The sequence below is a fragment of the Sciurus carolinensis genome, chromosome 6 (assembly GCF_902686445.1).
Source record: "Sciurus carolinensis chromosome 6, mSciCar1.2, whole genome shotgun sequence".
In the NCBI taxonomy this organism is placed as follows: Eukaryota; Metazoa; Chordata; class Mammalia; order Rodentia; family Sciuridae; genus Sciurus; species Sciurus carolinensis.
Window position 1 is genome coordinate 104237566 of NC_062218.1, and position 16679 is coordinate 104254244.

A 16679-nucleotide genomic window follows, 5' to 3' on the forward strand; every position below is an offset into this window, starting at 1 on the left:
CATAGCGGCAAAAAATACAGGCACAAGTGCGGATCAAAACGAGCGTGTAAGGAAAAAAGTAAGATTTTGCATTCTTTGCAATGTGTCGAATATGACCGTATTGCACGTTGTGTTGCAGATTTACTACAGCTGAGTCATTTCGGGACACGAGTGTGGGTTTCCAGGAAAAACGAGAGGAAGGAACCAGGATGAGGGGCTCGCCGGGTTCCCCCAAGCACTCCCAACAGCAGACACCGGTATTCCGCGGCGGGCGACGGCGTGGTCAAAAACGGCGTCGCGGCCCCTTTAAGAGGCACAGCACCTTCTCCAAGATACCATCTTGCACCAGGAGTTCACTTAAGCTCTCCACCTACCTTGCTATATCCCTCCTCCCTAACTGGGTACGGCCGGCCGGCGGGGAGAGCGAGCCTTTTCATTGGCTTTGCGCGCACGGCCCTCTCTCTTCTATTGGGTGTCACACCCGCCACTCGTCACTATCTCCCGCCCACCTGAGCCTTCGGGCTAGGTTGAGTGAGGGCTCTTGGGTTAGTTCCTGTTAGGCCCCGGCCGGGGGAGTAGGTTGAAGTCTCCTAAGATGCCCGGTGGGTTAGGGCACCGGGGGCTGTGAAGGGAGCGTGAGGAGGCGGCGAGTGGAGACCCACGGCAGGCCTGAAAAAGAGCGGCGGCCGAGCCCGCCTTCCCTGCACCATGCTCATAGAGGATGTGGATGCCCTCAAGTCCTGGCTGGCCAAGTTACTGGAGCCGATGTGAGTGAGCCTGCCAGGGCCGGGGCCGGCGAACGTGGGCGTTGGGGGCCCGCGGGGGTGTGGGGGAGGGGAGGCGGCGTGAGGTGGGCGGCGCGGCGGGGCGGCGGTGGGGAGGTCCCGGCGACGTCTTCTCTGTAGTACTATCACCATTGTGGGGGGGAAGGGAGGCGGAGAGAGAGGGAGAGCGAGGGGCGTAGAGGCGGTGTTGCTGTGGGACTGGGGGGAGGGCGAGAACGGCGAGGGCTTTCAAAATATGCCTATTGGGGTAATGAGGAAATTTAAAACACTGCCGTTTGAGATCTGAGGGGGATGGCAGGGCTATCGAGGGATTTTTAAATGTGAATAATCAGATCTTGAAGGAGACAGCAGGATCGAGGGCTTTACAAACCAGTATTAATCCAGCACCAACAGATCTAGAAGCAGAGTATCGAGGGCCTATTCAAAGTATTTGGGAAGAAAGAGGTAGTAGGGACTTTGCAGCCCTGTAGCTATTGGTGAGGTTGAAGGTTCAAGAGTATTGGAGGATTTGAAAAATGTTACGGAGTAGCCGAAAGGGATATGTGGGCATCGAAGGGTCTTAGAAATTATTGGGGAGCTGATAAGTATGATAGCAAGGGTATTAAGGGTTTTTAAAGTGTTATTGACTTGATACTGCTAAGAGAACCAACCAGTGATTTTTAGTTATCGCGGTAGATTAGGAAAAAATTGAGAATATTTTTATAAGTTTGAGGTTTGAAAGGACTACACTTGTACTTATTATTGGTGGGGTTTAAGGGCTATCTGCAATATCTAGGATTTTTTTTTTTTTTTTTTTTTTTTTTAGTTACAGGGTATTGGAGGCATAAGGGTTTTGTAAATATTGTTGAAAGTTTGAGAACATGACTGAAGTTAATTGGGGTTTAGGATTATTGTTGAAGCGCTGAAAAGAAAAGGAGACCTATCCTTTTAACATTTTGAATAGCGTTGTTGAAATACCAGAGACTTGAAGAGAATAGTAGAGGTATCAACTTTGTTTTATAGTTACTTTAAGGAGGTAGGGTTGTGTGGAGTGTTTATTTATGGGGAATCTAGGGTAAAGTCTGTGGAACAATCTTCTAGGGACAGGAAAGAAAAAAGGCCAGAGGGTAGGAAAGAGATGTCTACAACCACTTCTTTTGGAAGAGGGCACCGGAAGGAAATGGAGGGGAAGGGATCATTTCCTGCCCCCTCCTCATTTCTTCTTCTTTTCCTCTTATTGGAGGTTCGGCCTTTCTGCCTGAAGAGTTAGAGAAAGGGTGGGCAGGCTTTTATTCATTAGGTCAGATTGCTTTAGTGGAAAAATTGAGTGATTTTCAGGGGGGTGGAAATTGGGAGTAGTTTGGGTAGTGTGGAGGCAGGGCAAAATTGGTGCTCTTGGGAGACTGTCAAGCTTCTTCTCTGTTGATCTGTTTCCTGGGTTCTCCTGAGAAACCTGGTTAACCACCTTGTTTTTGTTTTACATTTGCTACTTTGGTTTCTTGGGTTGGGAAGGTAATATCTAGGAAGACAGTCTTCTGAGTTCATTGTGTTAATTGTGAAGGCAGGATGGGTAGGGGAGGAAGCATTAAGGGACTTTTTATGTCTGAAGTTGTATTTGCATTCGCAGGATGAAAAGTGTGTGTGTAAAGCATGGGTATAAATGAATGAATAAATGTGAAATAAGGGCTTTTGAGTTTTAAATTAGTGATAATCAAGTTAATGTGAAAGTGATTTCTGGACACACTTGAAAGTTTTGTAGAATATGAGCTCCTCGAATGTGCATCTTACTTTGTCACAAAAAGGTTTGGGGCACAAAGATGGAAATGAATTGTAAAGGTTATAAATAAGTAGATTTAGCGAAATTGACCATATGTGTCTTATCAAGACTGAGAAAAGGTATGTACACTTAAAAAATTAGTTGTCTTTTTAAAAAATTAGTTATCTCTTGTGTTTTTAAAGGTAAAATAGATTTTGGACACTTGCTATTTCTGTTGCCTTTTTTTTTTTTTTTAAACTGTTTTCCATATAAGCTCTGATTTTGTTGGTACAGATCTTTTAAAAAATATTAAATGTTCATTTTATGTCTTGGATGGAAGGTAACAATTTTTAAAGATTATAGTTGATTGCTTTTTCTTTTTTGTTTTTGAAAAAAATTCTTTAAAATGTACTACTCTGAGTGGTTCTTTTTTTTGGGTACCGGGGATTGAACTCAGGGGTACTCGATCACAAAGCCACATCTCTAGCCCTATTTTATATTTTATTTAGAGACAGGGTCTCACTGAGTTGCTTAGTGCCTTACTTTTGCTGAGCCTGGCTTTTGAACTCGATCCTCCTGCCTCAGCCTCCCGGCCTGCTGGGATTACAGGTGTGCGCCACCATGCCTAGCTTTTTTTTTCTTTCTTTCTTTTTTTTTTTTTTAATATATGTATTTTTAGTTGTAGGTGGACATAATACCTTTATTTTATTTTTATGTGGTGCTAAGGATTGAACCCAGTGCCTCACATGTGCCAGGCAAGTGCTCTACCACTGAGCCACAACCCCAACCCTTTATTTTTATATGGTACTGAGGATCGAACCCAGTGCCTCATGTGTTTCAGGCGAGCGCTCTATCACAGAGCCACAACCATAGCCCCCCCTTTTTTTTCCCTTAATGTCAAAATTTAATTTGGGTGGAGACTTTATTTTACTGTTTTCACTAGGTGTTTTTGGCTGTAGTAAATGTAAGTATTTTATAATTTTCTTGAATAAAATATTTTTAAAAAATTATTTGAATTTAATTTCTCCCATTTGAGTTATGTGTTCTACCTAAAGTCCACATTCTACTTTTTTGTTAGCCGGGCCCAATGGGTACATGCCTATAATCCCAGTGTGTTGGGAGGCTGAGGCAGGAAGATCTCAAGTTCAAAACCAGCCTCAGTAATTTAGTGAGACACTTAACAACTTAGTGAGACAGATCTCGAAATAAAAAAAAAGAGTTGGGAATGTGACTCAGTGGTAAAGCACTCCTGGGTTCAATCCCCCAGGCCAAAAAAAAAATTTTTTTTAAAATTTTTTATTCATTTAATTTTTTTTTTTTTTTTTTGGAAAAAAAACAAAAAAGATCTGGGCTGGAGATGTTACTCAGAGCACTTGCCTGACATGTGCAAGGCCTTAGTTTCCCAGTACCACAAAAATAAGTAAAAATTAAAAGGACCAAAAATCACTACTTAAGACTTTAACAACATAGGTGGCTTTCTAAAGTGACAAAAATGCTCATATTTAACTCATGTACGTAAGTATTGGTTTTGGAGGGAGCTGTTAATAAGAAATAGTAAATGCAAATGTGAATTTCATATTTTCATTCTTGCTGTATTATGGGAGGTTATTTTTTGTTTAGATGTCCTAAAATGTGATAAATGATATGCTAAAGTGGGTTATATTTGTAAATTTTACTTTTTTGCATATTCCAGATTTAAGAAAATTTTCATGGCAGATTGACATGTTGCTACAACATAGCATTTCAGAGCAGTTGTTAGTCTTTGAGATAATGTAGTTGCTGTGGCTAGGTTGAAATCATACTATGGCTGTGCACATGATTTCCTGTTGCACTTTCTTATTTAGCTTAATTTGCTTTAAATTTATAAAAGCATTCCATTTTTAGGATCTTTTAATCATGTTACATCTTATCACTGATGAAACAAAGGTATGCAAAAGGTATTTCTAAACCAATACAGTTTGCATGTGATTATTTCCTGTACACAAATGGTTAGAGTTTATTTGTTGCTTTCTTTTTTTTTGTAAATATTGAACACTTATTATTAATCTTACTAGTGGAAAGAGAGAAGGAGGGAACCTGGAAGAAATAACCCTTTAGTTGTTTTAGCTGGCTGGGGAAACACAAATCACCAACATTTTTTGTTGGCAATGCAGTAAAGGAAAGGGAAACCATATCTTAGTCGAGAAGTTTTTTCTTTCTTTCTTAGAGGTGCATGAACAGGCTAGAGTAACAGATCTTGTTTGGGGTCTTCACCTCTCCCCACCTTCAAAGTATTCTAGGTATTGTAGTGAGAAATACTATGAAGGGTTTATGCACAATTTGGAAATGTGGTTTCATTCTGTGAGAATTGACTGCTCATTTTAGGTATGTGAAACCCTTAAAAATAAGGTTCTAAGAAAATCCAGGAGATAAATGAATCATTGAAGAAGTGTCTAAGATTAGAAAAAGTTCAGGCAAGCATTTTTCAGTAACAAATCTGCTTTTGTACCAAAACATTATATTTAATGGGGAATTTTAGGAAGTTATTTGTATATACAAAACATATATGAACATTTGCTCTTGCTTGTTAGATTTAATAGATAAATTTGTCTTTGTTTTTCTTTTCCCTGCTTTGATACTAGGGATCAAGCCTTGTACATAACAAGCAAGCACTCTACCCCTAAGCTACATCTAAAACCCTTGGTATATGTTTTTAAAAGAGTAATGGATTTTGTAAACTTGTTGGAGAGTTGTGTCTGTTTGTGTGTTCTAATAGAGCATTATTTTAGAATCGGGCATTTGAATTCACTGTGTGAATTTGGAGAAATTGTCTTAAAATTTTTCTCTTAATATATTTTTTTGGTTCCAGAGATTGAACCCAGGGGTGCTTAACCACTGAACCACATCCACAACCCTTTTTATTTTTATTTGTTTGTTTGTTTTTAGACAGGGTCTCACTAGGTTGCTTACAGCCTCACTAAATTGCTGAGACTGCCTCAAACATGATCCTCCTGCCTCAGCCTCCCAAGCTATTGGAATTATAGACTTGCATCACCATGACTGGCAAAATTATCTTATTAATGTTAAGTACCACTGCCATTAAAAAATCTTAATCAGTCTTGTGCAAGACAAAGCCAGAGTCTCATTGCAGGTTCCATAAATAGTAACAGAAATAGCTAGTGAAAGTCAGATTTGGTGTGCAGTTTCTTCGAATTCTGGCCATATCAGTCTTTTTAAAAAATTCTTTTTCGTACTGGCAAGTTGAACCCACGTGTACTTAACCACTGAGCCACATCCCCAGCTCTTTTTATTTCTTACTTCAAGGCAGGGTCTCACTAAGTTACTGAAGCTGACTTTGTATTTGCGGTTCTCCTATCTCAGCCTCCCAAGCCACTGGGATTACAGGCATGTGCCATCGCTCCTGATTCAGTCTTTTTAAAAATACTCTGGAAGTTTGAATGTGTTGTTATCTTGCAGTATGATGCAAAAGACAATAATAAGTTTAACAATTATTTTATTGGTTCATATTCATTGGTGCTGTGGTCATGGGAGGTATACATAGGAACTCTACGTGTGGCTAATAGGTTTGCAATCCTAACCAAATTAAACTCTGGCTAGTAATCTCTATAGTTACCCAGATGGGAGGAAAAATTATTATCTGTCATTAGACCTGACCTCCTGATAAAATGCATTAAATGATTATTTTGTTGCTACACTTATAAGACTGAGAAGTACTGATAATTTTCTGAATTCTACCAGTGATTTCAAAGAATCGGTTTACCTTTAACATACTGTGGAACTTAAGTAGAGCATTTACTTTTTCATAGAAAAGGACTTATTTTGTCCAGAAGACTTCTTGGCAAGTTTTAGTCTACTGAGTTAAGAACATTATTTGTTCTTATGTCCTTGATCTGCTTCCTAAATATGTCTGACTTCATTCTTCCTGGCCCAGTAGCTATAGGGCAGAAGCCAGAAGTTGCTTTTATAGCTCTGTGTTTCCTACCACTGTCTACTCTCATCCTCTCACAGTGTCATTACTTAACTACTTTTTTTTTTTTCAATATTCTTTTTAGATGTTGGTAGACCTTTATTTATTGTATTCATTTCTACGTGGTGCTGAGAATTGAACCCAGTGCCTTACATATGCTAGGCAAGCGCTCTATCACTGAGCCACAACCCCAGCCTCCATTACTTACCTCTTTATTAATCTCTTTTTATACCATTTGTTATTTTGTATGTGATTATTTTCTTATCCATCTCTTGGTCATATAACTGAATGGCAAGGCCTGTCTTGCTCAGAGTAATTCCATTACCAAGCAAGATGCTTGGTACTTACTTAACAGTAAGTATTTAAATGAATGAGCATCCTCAAATATGTTTAGATTGGTTGACAATTAGAAAAATAAAACTGTATTGGGGATGAGATGTAGTAGTAGAATGCTTGACTAGCATGCTCAAGGTCCTGGTTTCAGTTCCAAGCACTGCAAAAAAAAAAAAAAATATTGAACTCAGGAACATGTCATCTCTGAGGTATGTTCCCTAGGTCTTCTTAAAATTTGAGCCGGGTTCTTACTAATATGCCGAGTCTGAATTTGCATGCCTCCTGCCTCAGCCTCAAGAGTCGCTGGGATTACAGATTCACTGGAATTATAGCTCTCACTGCTTTAGGAGTTATAGTCCAAATATCAAAATGGTGTTTGCAACCAACAGATGTTACCATGTATATTTTCCCCCTGAATCTCAGTGTATTTCTTCTGTAATATATTCTTTCATGAAAACCCCTAATTAATTAAAGTAAGATTAAAGAAGCTGGGAATGGTGGTGTACACCTGTAATCCCAGCAACTCAGGGAGGCTGAGGCAGGAGGATCACAAGTTTGAAGCCAGCCTCAGCAGTTTAGTGAGCAACTTAGCAAGACCCTGTCTCTAATAAAACCACTGAGTGGTTGAGTACCCCTGAGTTCAATCCTCGGTACAAAAAAAAAAAAAAATTAAAGTGCTGTGGTCCGAATATTGGCTTATCCCAAAATTCATGTTGGAACTTAAGTTCCTATGTGATAGTTTAAGAGATGGGACCTCTATTATTGCATTACAGAAAAATTAGAAAGGAAATAAAATTATTTGTAGATATTTATTTTCAGTTTTATGTGTGAAGTTTTGTGTGGGGGGGGAATGGGATGCTGGAAATTGAACCCAGGGGTGGACCAGCCCTTAAAAAAAAAAAAAAAAAAAAACTTCTATTTTTTAAGAACTTTTTTAGGGGCTATAGCTCAGTTGGTAGAGTGCTTACCTAGCATGCACAAGTACCTGGGTTCAATCCCCAGCCCCACCAAAAAAAAAAAAAAAAAAAAAAAAAAAAAAAACAACAAAATCTTTTTTATTTTGTGGAATTATAGGCATGCATCATTATACCCCTACTTGTATATGAATTTGTATGTAGCTACAAGCAGATTCAGTGTGAAATTTTGTATCTTGATTTCTTCAGTTGACATAACATCAGAAGCATATTTCATAAACCTCCACAGCAACAGAATGGGTACCTTAACTGTATTTTTCTGTTAGAAGTAATACTGTTTTATACAATAAATATTTTTTAGTATTTCTAGGTACCTGTAGTATTTTAAATATTTGCTTTTTGTTTCTTTAGTCTGGTTTTCCATAAATGTATGTACTGGTTGAGAAATATGGACTTTTTTTTCTCTTTTCTTTGAAAATGAACTTTTTAATGGCTATTTGATACCAATTAGGATTAGGAGTCCCCTCCCCCCACACTCAGTAGCACATTTCTTAGATATCTTACCTATGAAATACAAATCATACTATGGTAGAACTGAAAATTAGACCCCATATTCAGAAAAATGTACATTTTTATGAATGTGGAAAAGGTATTAAGTAGTTTTGGCCTTTTTCCTGAAACAGATAGACTACAATGGTTTTTTAGTAATGTTTCTTGGCTTGGGGTCAAAGGTAGGACTTTTACTCTTTGATCTTGGTATTTAATGTATGTCTGAAATTTCTGTGAAGTTGATATGCATACTCAGCAGATGTATAATACACCTGCAATGGAGAATTCATGAAAAAAGAAAAAGGATAATTTGAGGTTTTTGCAGATAAGGCATTTAGGGCAATATTTATGTTTTGGTTTTCCTAAAAAAAATTTCATTCTAATTTATTTTATTTTTAAAATAACTTAGAAGATAGTTAAAACATAACCTTATTATGCAGAGTGAATTTTAAGGAGTCTTCATGATTGTAACATATATTAAGCTTTAGTAAATTTGTTGATTATTTTAATTAAAAGGTAACTGTTGGGGAGACTTGAATGCATTAATTAGTCTTGGAGATGTACATTAGAAAAGCATAGGGCTAACCAGGCAATGTGGTACATGCCTGTAATCTCAGTGACACAGGAGACTAAGGCAGAAGGATTGCAAATTCAAGGCCAGCTTCAGCAACTTAACCAGACCTTATCTCAAAATAAAACATAAGAAAGGAGTGGAGATGTCGCTCAGTGGGAAAGCACCCCTGGGCACAATCCACAGTATCAAAAGGGGATGGTGGGTAATGGTGTGTCTCTGTGTGTGTGTGTGTATGTATGTGTGTAAGTCAGTGGTAGAACACCCAACTAGCATGTGTGAGGCTCTGGGTTTAATTCCCATTATGGTGCAAAAAAGAAAGAAAAGTGTTTGTACTGTGCAGTAGATTTTTACTTGTATGGAATTACACTTGAGTTTTAGTTCCAAAGTGTGTGCTCTGCCTAATCTGAGTGGATTACTTCATTTGTCTTTGCAAATTTACACCTTTAGAGTCATAATTTAAGGTATGTATTACTTTTTTTTTTTTTTCCCCTTGCAGTATTGGGGATTGAACCCAGGGTTACTCTATCACCGAGCCACATTCCCAGCCCTTTTTATATTTTTATTTTGAGACTGGGTCTTACTAAAAGTTGGTCTTGAATTTGTGATCCTCCTGCCTTAGCCTCCTGTCTATAATGTCTATAATCCTAACCTCCTGAGTTGCTGGAATTATAGACATGTGCTACCATACTGGCTCTTTTTTTTTTTTTTTTTGGATTGTGTCTGGGGATTGAACCCAGGACCTCATGCATGGTAGGCAAGTGCTCTATCACTGAATTACTCCAGCCCCATTATTACCTTTTCTGATCTTTTTACAATAGGAGGTTATTTTTAATATGGAAAATGTGTGTTTTGATATAGTCATAGATCAAAAATTTTAAATTTCCTTTCACTCATCAACATGCTTGTCTCTATAGTTGAGCAGAAATGAATTCCCATAAGCTTTAATAAAATAAGTAACTGAAAGGTTTTAAGTACTTTGCTTGAGTACTAGAAGTAAGAAGTGATGATTTTGGCCCCCCAAAATGGAGGTGGTCTTGTATTCATATTGTTATCTATCAAGGGACTTAGTCATACTCAGATTTTTTGTGACACACTCTGGAAGTCTTCTGGAGCTTCTAGTATCTGCACCAGAACCAAAGTATTATTAAACAGTGTTTTTGTTTGTTTGTTTTTCTTTTTTTTGTACCAGGGATCTAACCTAGGGGCGCTTAACACTGAGCCACATCCCCAGCCCTTTTTGTTTTTTATTTTCAGACAGGGTTTTGCTGAATTACTTAGGGCCTTGCTAAGTTGCTGAGGCTGGCTTGAACTCAGGATCCTCCTGCCTCAGCCTCCCAAGTTGCCTGGATTACAGCCGTGCACCATGCCCAGCTGTTTGTCAAGTTTTAAAAATTATATGAAGAGGTCAGAAAGAATAAGGTTGAAATGATAAGGACAATCCAAGGTCCTAAAATATTACAATTATAACACTCTCCAGTGTATTTAGGTTCACCATTCAATTAACAGGACAGTTATTATTTCAGAATGGCAGTTTCCTTCATAGTATGCTTTTCCACCCCCTCTCCTCTCTTCTTGGTGCTGGAGTTCAAACCCAAGACTTCATGCACTTTATTCAGTACATGGTAGGAGCTGTACCTTTACATGGAGTTATGCTGACGGGTGAGGTGGTGCACACTTGTAATCCCAGCAATTTGGGAGGCAGGAAGATCATAAGATCTGCCACTTAGCTAGACCCTGTCTCTTAAATTATTTAAAGGACTGGGGATATGTGCCTTAGTGGTAAAGTTCCCTTGAGTTCAGTCCCTGGTACCAGAAAAACAACAACAAAAACATACTCATATCTTTGTAAACGTGCCTTTGTTTTTGGTGTGGAATTCTTTCAGTTATTAACAATCATTTGTTCACTCACATTTAACAAATATTTAGAATCTGTGATTACTATTTTCCTAGAGTCTAACCTTTTTCTATTCTTTTGTATTCCCTTAACTATTTATCTTGATTTTTTTTTTTTTTTTTTTTAAAGATGTGAATTTTGCTGTGTTGCGAGGTTGGCCTGGAACTCAAAGTCCTCTAACTTCAACCTTGTCAGCTATTGAAATTATGGATACTCATCTTGATTTTGATTTGTTTGTTTGTGTGTATTGAGAATTAAGCCCAGGGATGCTTTACTACTGAGCTACATCCCCAGCCCTTTTAATTGTTTTTTTTTAGGCAGAATCTCACTGAGTTCCTTAGGCTAGCCTCCAGTTTTTGATTCTCTTGCCTCAACCTCCAGAGGCAGAGTGATTACAGGTGTGAGAGTCACCATGTTTGGTCTTATCTTGGTTTTTACACCATTACATCAAAATGTATTTCATCAGAAGCATCCTAATGCTGCATTTATTTGAATCTGACTAGATATCTGAGTTTGTTAAACTCACTCCATTTATCTAGTAATCTGGATATTTTGCCAGTTTCTTACCACAAACTCATATCCTTAGCATCGTTACGCTTATCAGGTTATGAAACTTCTTGAAGGTTCGGATAACACCAGAGAAAATAACATTGCTGTTTTCTGCCATTCTTTCTTATTTTTCTGAATCCTCTTTTGTGTTAGATATTCTTACCCGGATCTGAACTTTCCAAGTAAAGGCAGAAATGTGATTTTTTTCCCCCTTTCTGTCGTCTATACATTGATTAGAAATATACTGCTCAATATGCTATTGTTCTTGGTGAAGTTTAAGTCTACCTACACATCTCTATTTTAAGGTGTTTATAGGATTCTAACATGAGCATTGCACGTGTAATATTTTTTTGAAGATGAAACTGCGGTATATCCACTTTTTGTGATTTTTTTTTTTTTTTGTTCCTAAATGAATTTTAAAATATGAAGTGTATATATAACATATGTTTATGATGTTTTGATATGTACATTGTGAAATGATGACTACAGTGAAGCTAATTAACATCTTTGTCACAAATATTTTTTGTCTTTGTGGTGTGTGGTAAGAACCCTTAAGATCTACTGTCTTAGCAAATTCCAGTAATCTAGTATGCATACAACACGTTAGAATATAGCAGTTGGACTTACTAAAGTGACATGTTCATAATTCTCTAAAATGGAACTTTTTGTGGTATTGGTGGTTGAACCCAGGAGTGCTCTACCACTGGCTACATTCCCAACGCTTTTTTTTTTTTAATATTCTTTAGTTGTAGATGATATTTTATTTTATTTATATGTTTTTATGTGGTGCCGAGGATTGAACCCAGTGCCTCACACATGCCAGGCAAGCGTTCTACCACTGAGCTACAGCCCCAGCCTCCCCAGCACTTTTTAAAAATTTTTTATTTTGAGATAGTGCCTTGCTAAGTTGCTAAGGTCTCATTTCTGAGAAGAACCTCAAACTGGCAATTCTCTTGTCTCAACTTTGTGTTGCTAAGATTACAGGTAGGCGTATGCTACTATACCTGTTGTAACATTTTTTTTTATTTAGAAAAATCTTGACTTTTTTTTTTTTTTTTTTGTACCAGGATTGAACTCAGGGGCACTCAACCACTGAGCCACATCCCCAGTCCTATTTTTTTGTATTTTATTTAGAGATAGACTCTCACTGAATTGCTTAGCACCTTGCTTTTGCTGAAACTGACTTTGAACTCCTTGATCCTCCTGCCTCAGCCTCCTGAGCTGCTGGGATTACAGGTGTGCGCCACCATGCCTAGCTACTTTCTTTTAAATTGTATGTTGTCTTTTTGCCATGCTCTGACTGTAGAACCCAGGGTGTCATGCATGCCAGGCAGGCACTCTACCCACTCAGCCATGTCCCAGCCTTACATTGTATTTTTTTAAATATATTTTTTTAGATGCTGATGGACCTTTATTTTATTCTCTTATTTATATGTGGTGCTGAGAATCGAACTCAGTGCTCACACATGCTAAGCAAGCACTCTACTATTGAGCCACAACTCTAGCCCCCTACATTGTATTTTTAAAATATATGTATCCCATCATCTATGACCTTTGTCCATAATTTTTAAAATTAGTTCTGTGTTTTATAAAATTGACAATTTTTTCCATTAGAATTAAGTGCATAGATGCAACCTTTCCCATGTCAATAATGGCACTGAAAAAATTTTTGCTGTTTTATCCAAATGTGAACTTTAAAAACTTGATGGAAGAACTAAAGGTGTTGGAGCTTGGTTTTTCTTGTTTACTGATCTCAAAATTTTTGGAAATGAAATTGATATTCTTGAGCTGAAACTTTTAATTTTCTGGTTGACAGTGGAGGCCTCAGGTATTATGGAACAAGATTAGATTGAATAGTGTTTTATAGGAATATGATCACTTTGCTTGCATAATGGTTTAATTTGCTGTCATTGTATTTTCATTACTACTTTTATAATCTTATGATGCCACAGTGGATATAGGTTATTTAATTATAAAGATTCGTGGGGGATCTAGACTATATATTTTGTTTGTTTGTTTGGTACCAGAAATTGAATCCAAGAGTGTTAACCACTGAGCCATATCCCTAGACCTTTTTATTTATATTTTAAGACGGGGCCCTGCTAGGTGCTTACAGCATCACTAAGTTGGTGAGGCTGGTTTCAAACCTGCAAAATCCTTGCCAAAGCCTTTGGAGCTGCTAGGATTATAGGGCTGCACCACCACACCTGGCTGGAATCTAGACTATTAAACTAAGCTAAACTTTTAATTTCCTATGGTATAGACCAATGTTAAGTCTGACAGATTGGTATACAGGCATTGGCAGTACAGGATTATTTTAGCCCGGCATAAGAGATGATTTTGAGTGTCAAAGTCAGATTCCTGCTACTAGAGAAAACATGAGGCAGATAAAGTTTTTCTCTGCTTTTTGCCACTTCTCTTCTAATGACTCAAGATTTTTTTCTTTGCTTATAGCTGCTAAAGCATTGACCGATACTATTTAAGGTGTCATCCTTCTCTTGTTCTCAGTTTTTAAAAAAGTCATTAAAATACCCATTGAGAAGATTAAGTGGTGTTGATGGCCATTTCTTTTCCTTTGAGATAGGGGGAGGGTCTCACTATGTTGCCCAGTCTGGCTCAAACTTGAAATCTTTGTGCCTCAACCTCAGCAATAGCTGGGAGTGAAGGTGTGCCCACCCAGTTTTTTCCTTGCTGGCCATTGGTAACAGGTAGTTCCTGAGGTATTATTGCCTGGGAGACAAGCAGCAACTTTAAAGCATCAGGTACCACCCTTTCCACTGAGAGAGCAAATAAATTTACACACTGGTGTAAGATTTTTGGTATAATTAGAACCTCAAAAATAGACAGTTATACAGAAATAAGGAAAATCTCATTTGCAGTATTTATATGCTATTTATTATAATAGTCACCTGTGTTGGCAGTCACTTTTAAACTACTGATATGTGGTTTTCCAAATAGGGGTGATTTTATTAATGATGCCATTGTTTGAAAATAATATTTAAAAATTTTTTTCTCTTTGTCTAACTAGATGTGATGCTGACCCATCAGCCTTAGCCAACTATGTTGTAGCACTGGTCAAGAAGGACAAACCTGAGAAAGAATTGAAAGCCTTTTGTGCTGATCAACTTGATGTCTTTTACAAAAAGGTAATTATTAGGGGCCTCAACCTAGTATTTATGTAAAGATTTTGAATTTAAAACTTCGTGGATTTCTCTTTTTCTTTGTCTCTTTCCTTAATAGGGCGGTGGATGCTCTAATGCTTTTTAAGTGATTGGGTGCTTTGCAGATTTTGGAAGAGCCTAGTTGTGAGGGAGAACAGTTTAAGGATATTGAAGCCTTATTCTTGTTAAGGTAGTGAGCCCATCAGGTTTTTTTTTCTTTCTTGCCTGAGACTTTTCTTTTTAGAGACTTTATAGTTATACATAGTTGCGTTCATCCTGACTCATGAGCATGGAAATCAATTTAGTTCATTATCCCTCCATTTTTCCCTCCGGTCCTCCTCCTCTCTGTTATTCTCCTTCTCTACTAAACTTCCTTTCACCGTCACTTGGGGTTTCTTGATAAAGAGATGGGCGTGTTCCTTTTCTTTTTATGTCTTTAACTTTGCATCTTCTTACTAAAATTCTTGCCATGATCTATAGTTTTGTGAGGTTTCCCCTGTTGCTTCTCTAACATCTCCTGCCACTTCCCCTCGCTTGTTCCACTGCAGCACATTGACCACTTTACTATTTATTGAAATGACAAACATGTCCAACAGCTCAAGAACCCTTGAAATTATTTACCCTTGCCTGAAACATGAATTCCTTCCTCATTCTTCTGGTCCCTTTTCAAATGTCATCTCTGAATAGTTTCCCCTGAATGCCCTTTATATAGTAGATAACATTTCCAGTCATTTTTTCCAAACTGGAGTACTCATCACTTCATGTCATGATTATTTGCCTGTTTATCTCTCTCCCCCTACCTTGTTTGTCTTTGCTTTTATTGAAAGTAGAGACTTGGAACCTACAGTGCTTGGCACATAGATGCTTGATAAGTATTATTGAGTGGGTAGATAGGACTCTGGATAATGCTCATCAGTTGATCTAGCTATTGATGGGGAAATATCTTTTAACTCAAATATCTAGTGGTGAAGAGAAGATAATATGGCTTCTCACTTTAATAGATAGGGATTACATCTTTTTTTCAAGCATTTTTAAGACTTCTTTGAGGAAAAAAAACAAGCTTATACATACAGAATTCCTCTTCAATATAGATGAGTGTACCCTTTTTTAAATGTGTTAATTTACTTTGAGGATGAGTCATGTGAAATGTAGAGCCAAAAAGAAAAAAGCAAAACATAGTAAAGATATTTGGAGTAAGAGGCAAATGAATGTTTAGACATCAGAGAACTCACTGTTATAAAAAGCTACAAAAACTGGAAATGAAGTTCAAGATTCATCTTGAACACCAACAATGTATGAGTGTACCTTTTTCTCCACATCCTCTCCAACACTAATTATTATTGTATTCTTTTTTTATACCAGGATTGAACCCAGGGACTCTTAACCACTGAGCCACATCCCCAGCCCTTTTAAATTTCTATTTAGAGACAGGGGCTTGCTGAGTTGCTAAGTGCCTTGCTAAGTTGCTGAGGCTGACTTTGAACCCTTGATCCTCCTTGTTCAACCTCCTGAGCTACTGGGATTATAGGTGTGCGCCACTATTATTTGTATTCTTGATAATTGCCATTCTGACTGGTGTGAAATGAAATCTCAGGTTGGTTTTGATTTGCATTTCCTTAATTACTAGAGGTGTTGAACATATTTTGATATATTTGTTGGTTGTTTGTATTTCTCTTTTGAAAAGTGTCTGGGGACTGTGTTGTAGCTCAGTGATAGAGTGCTTGCTTAGCATGTGTGAGGCACTGGGTTCAGTCCTGGGCACCACATACAAATAAGTATAATGAAGGTCCATTGACAACTAAAAAATAAAAAAAAGAGAGAGAGAAGTATCTGTTTATAGTTCTTTTTGCACATTTATTAATTGGGTTACTTGTTTGTTTGGTGGTAACTTTTTGGGTTCTTTATATTGTTGGTGGGACTGCAATTTAGTGCAACCATTCTGGAAAGCAGTATGGAGATTCCTTATAAAACTAGGAATGGATCTACCTTATGACCCAGCTGTGCCACTTCTCAGTATATATCCAAAAGATCTAAAAATCAGCATACCATAGGGATATAGCCACATCAATGTTTATAGTAGCACAGTTCACAATAGCAAAGTTATGAAACTAAACTAGGTGACCTTCAATAGATGAATAGATAAAGAAAATGTAGTATATATATATACAATGGAGTATTAGTCATAAAGAACAATGAAAATAAGGCATTTGCTGGTAAATGGGTGAAATTGGAGACTATC

General features: G+C 37.6%; 1 protein-coding gene across 1 annotated transcript in view; it reads left to right on the forward strand.

Moving 5' to 3' along the window:
* The first annotated feature begins 497 nt into the window (after positions 1-497).
* Rbm27 (RNA binding motif protein 27) overlaps positions 498-16679 on the forward strand; it is a 73280-nt gene continuing 57098 nt past the window's right edge. Inside the window, 2 exon segments of the mRNA XM_047556346.1 lie at positions 498-746; positions 14308-14425. Of these exon segments, the coding sequence (XP_047412302.1) occupies positions 688-746; positions 14308-14425 (177 nt within the window). The 5' untranslated portion in view covers positions 498-687.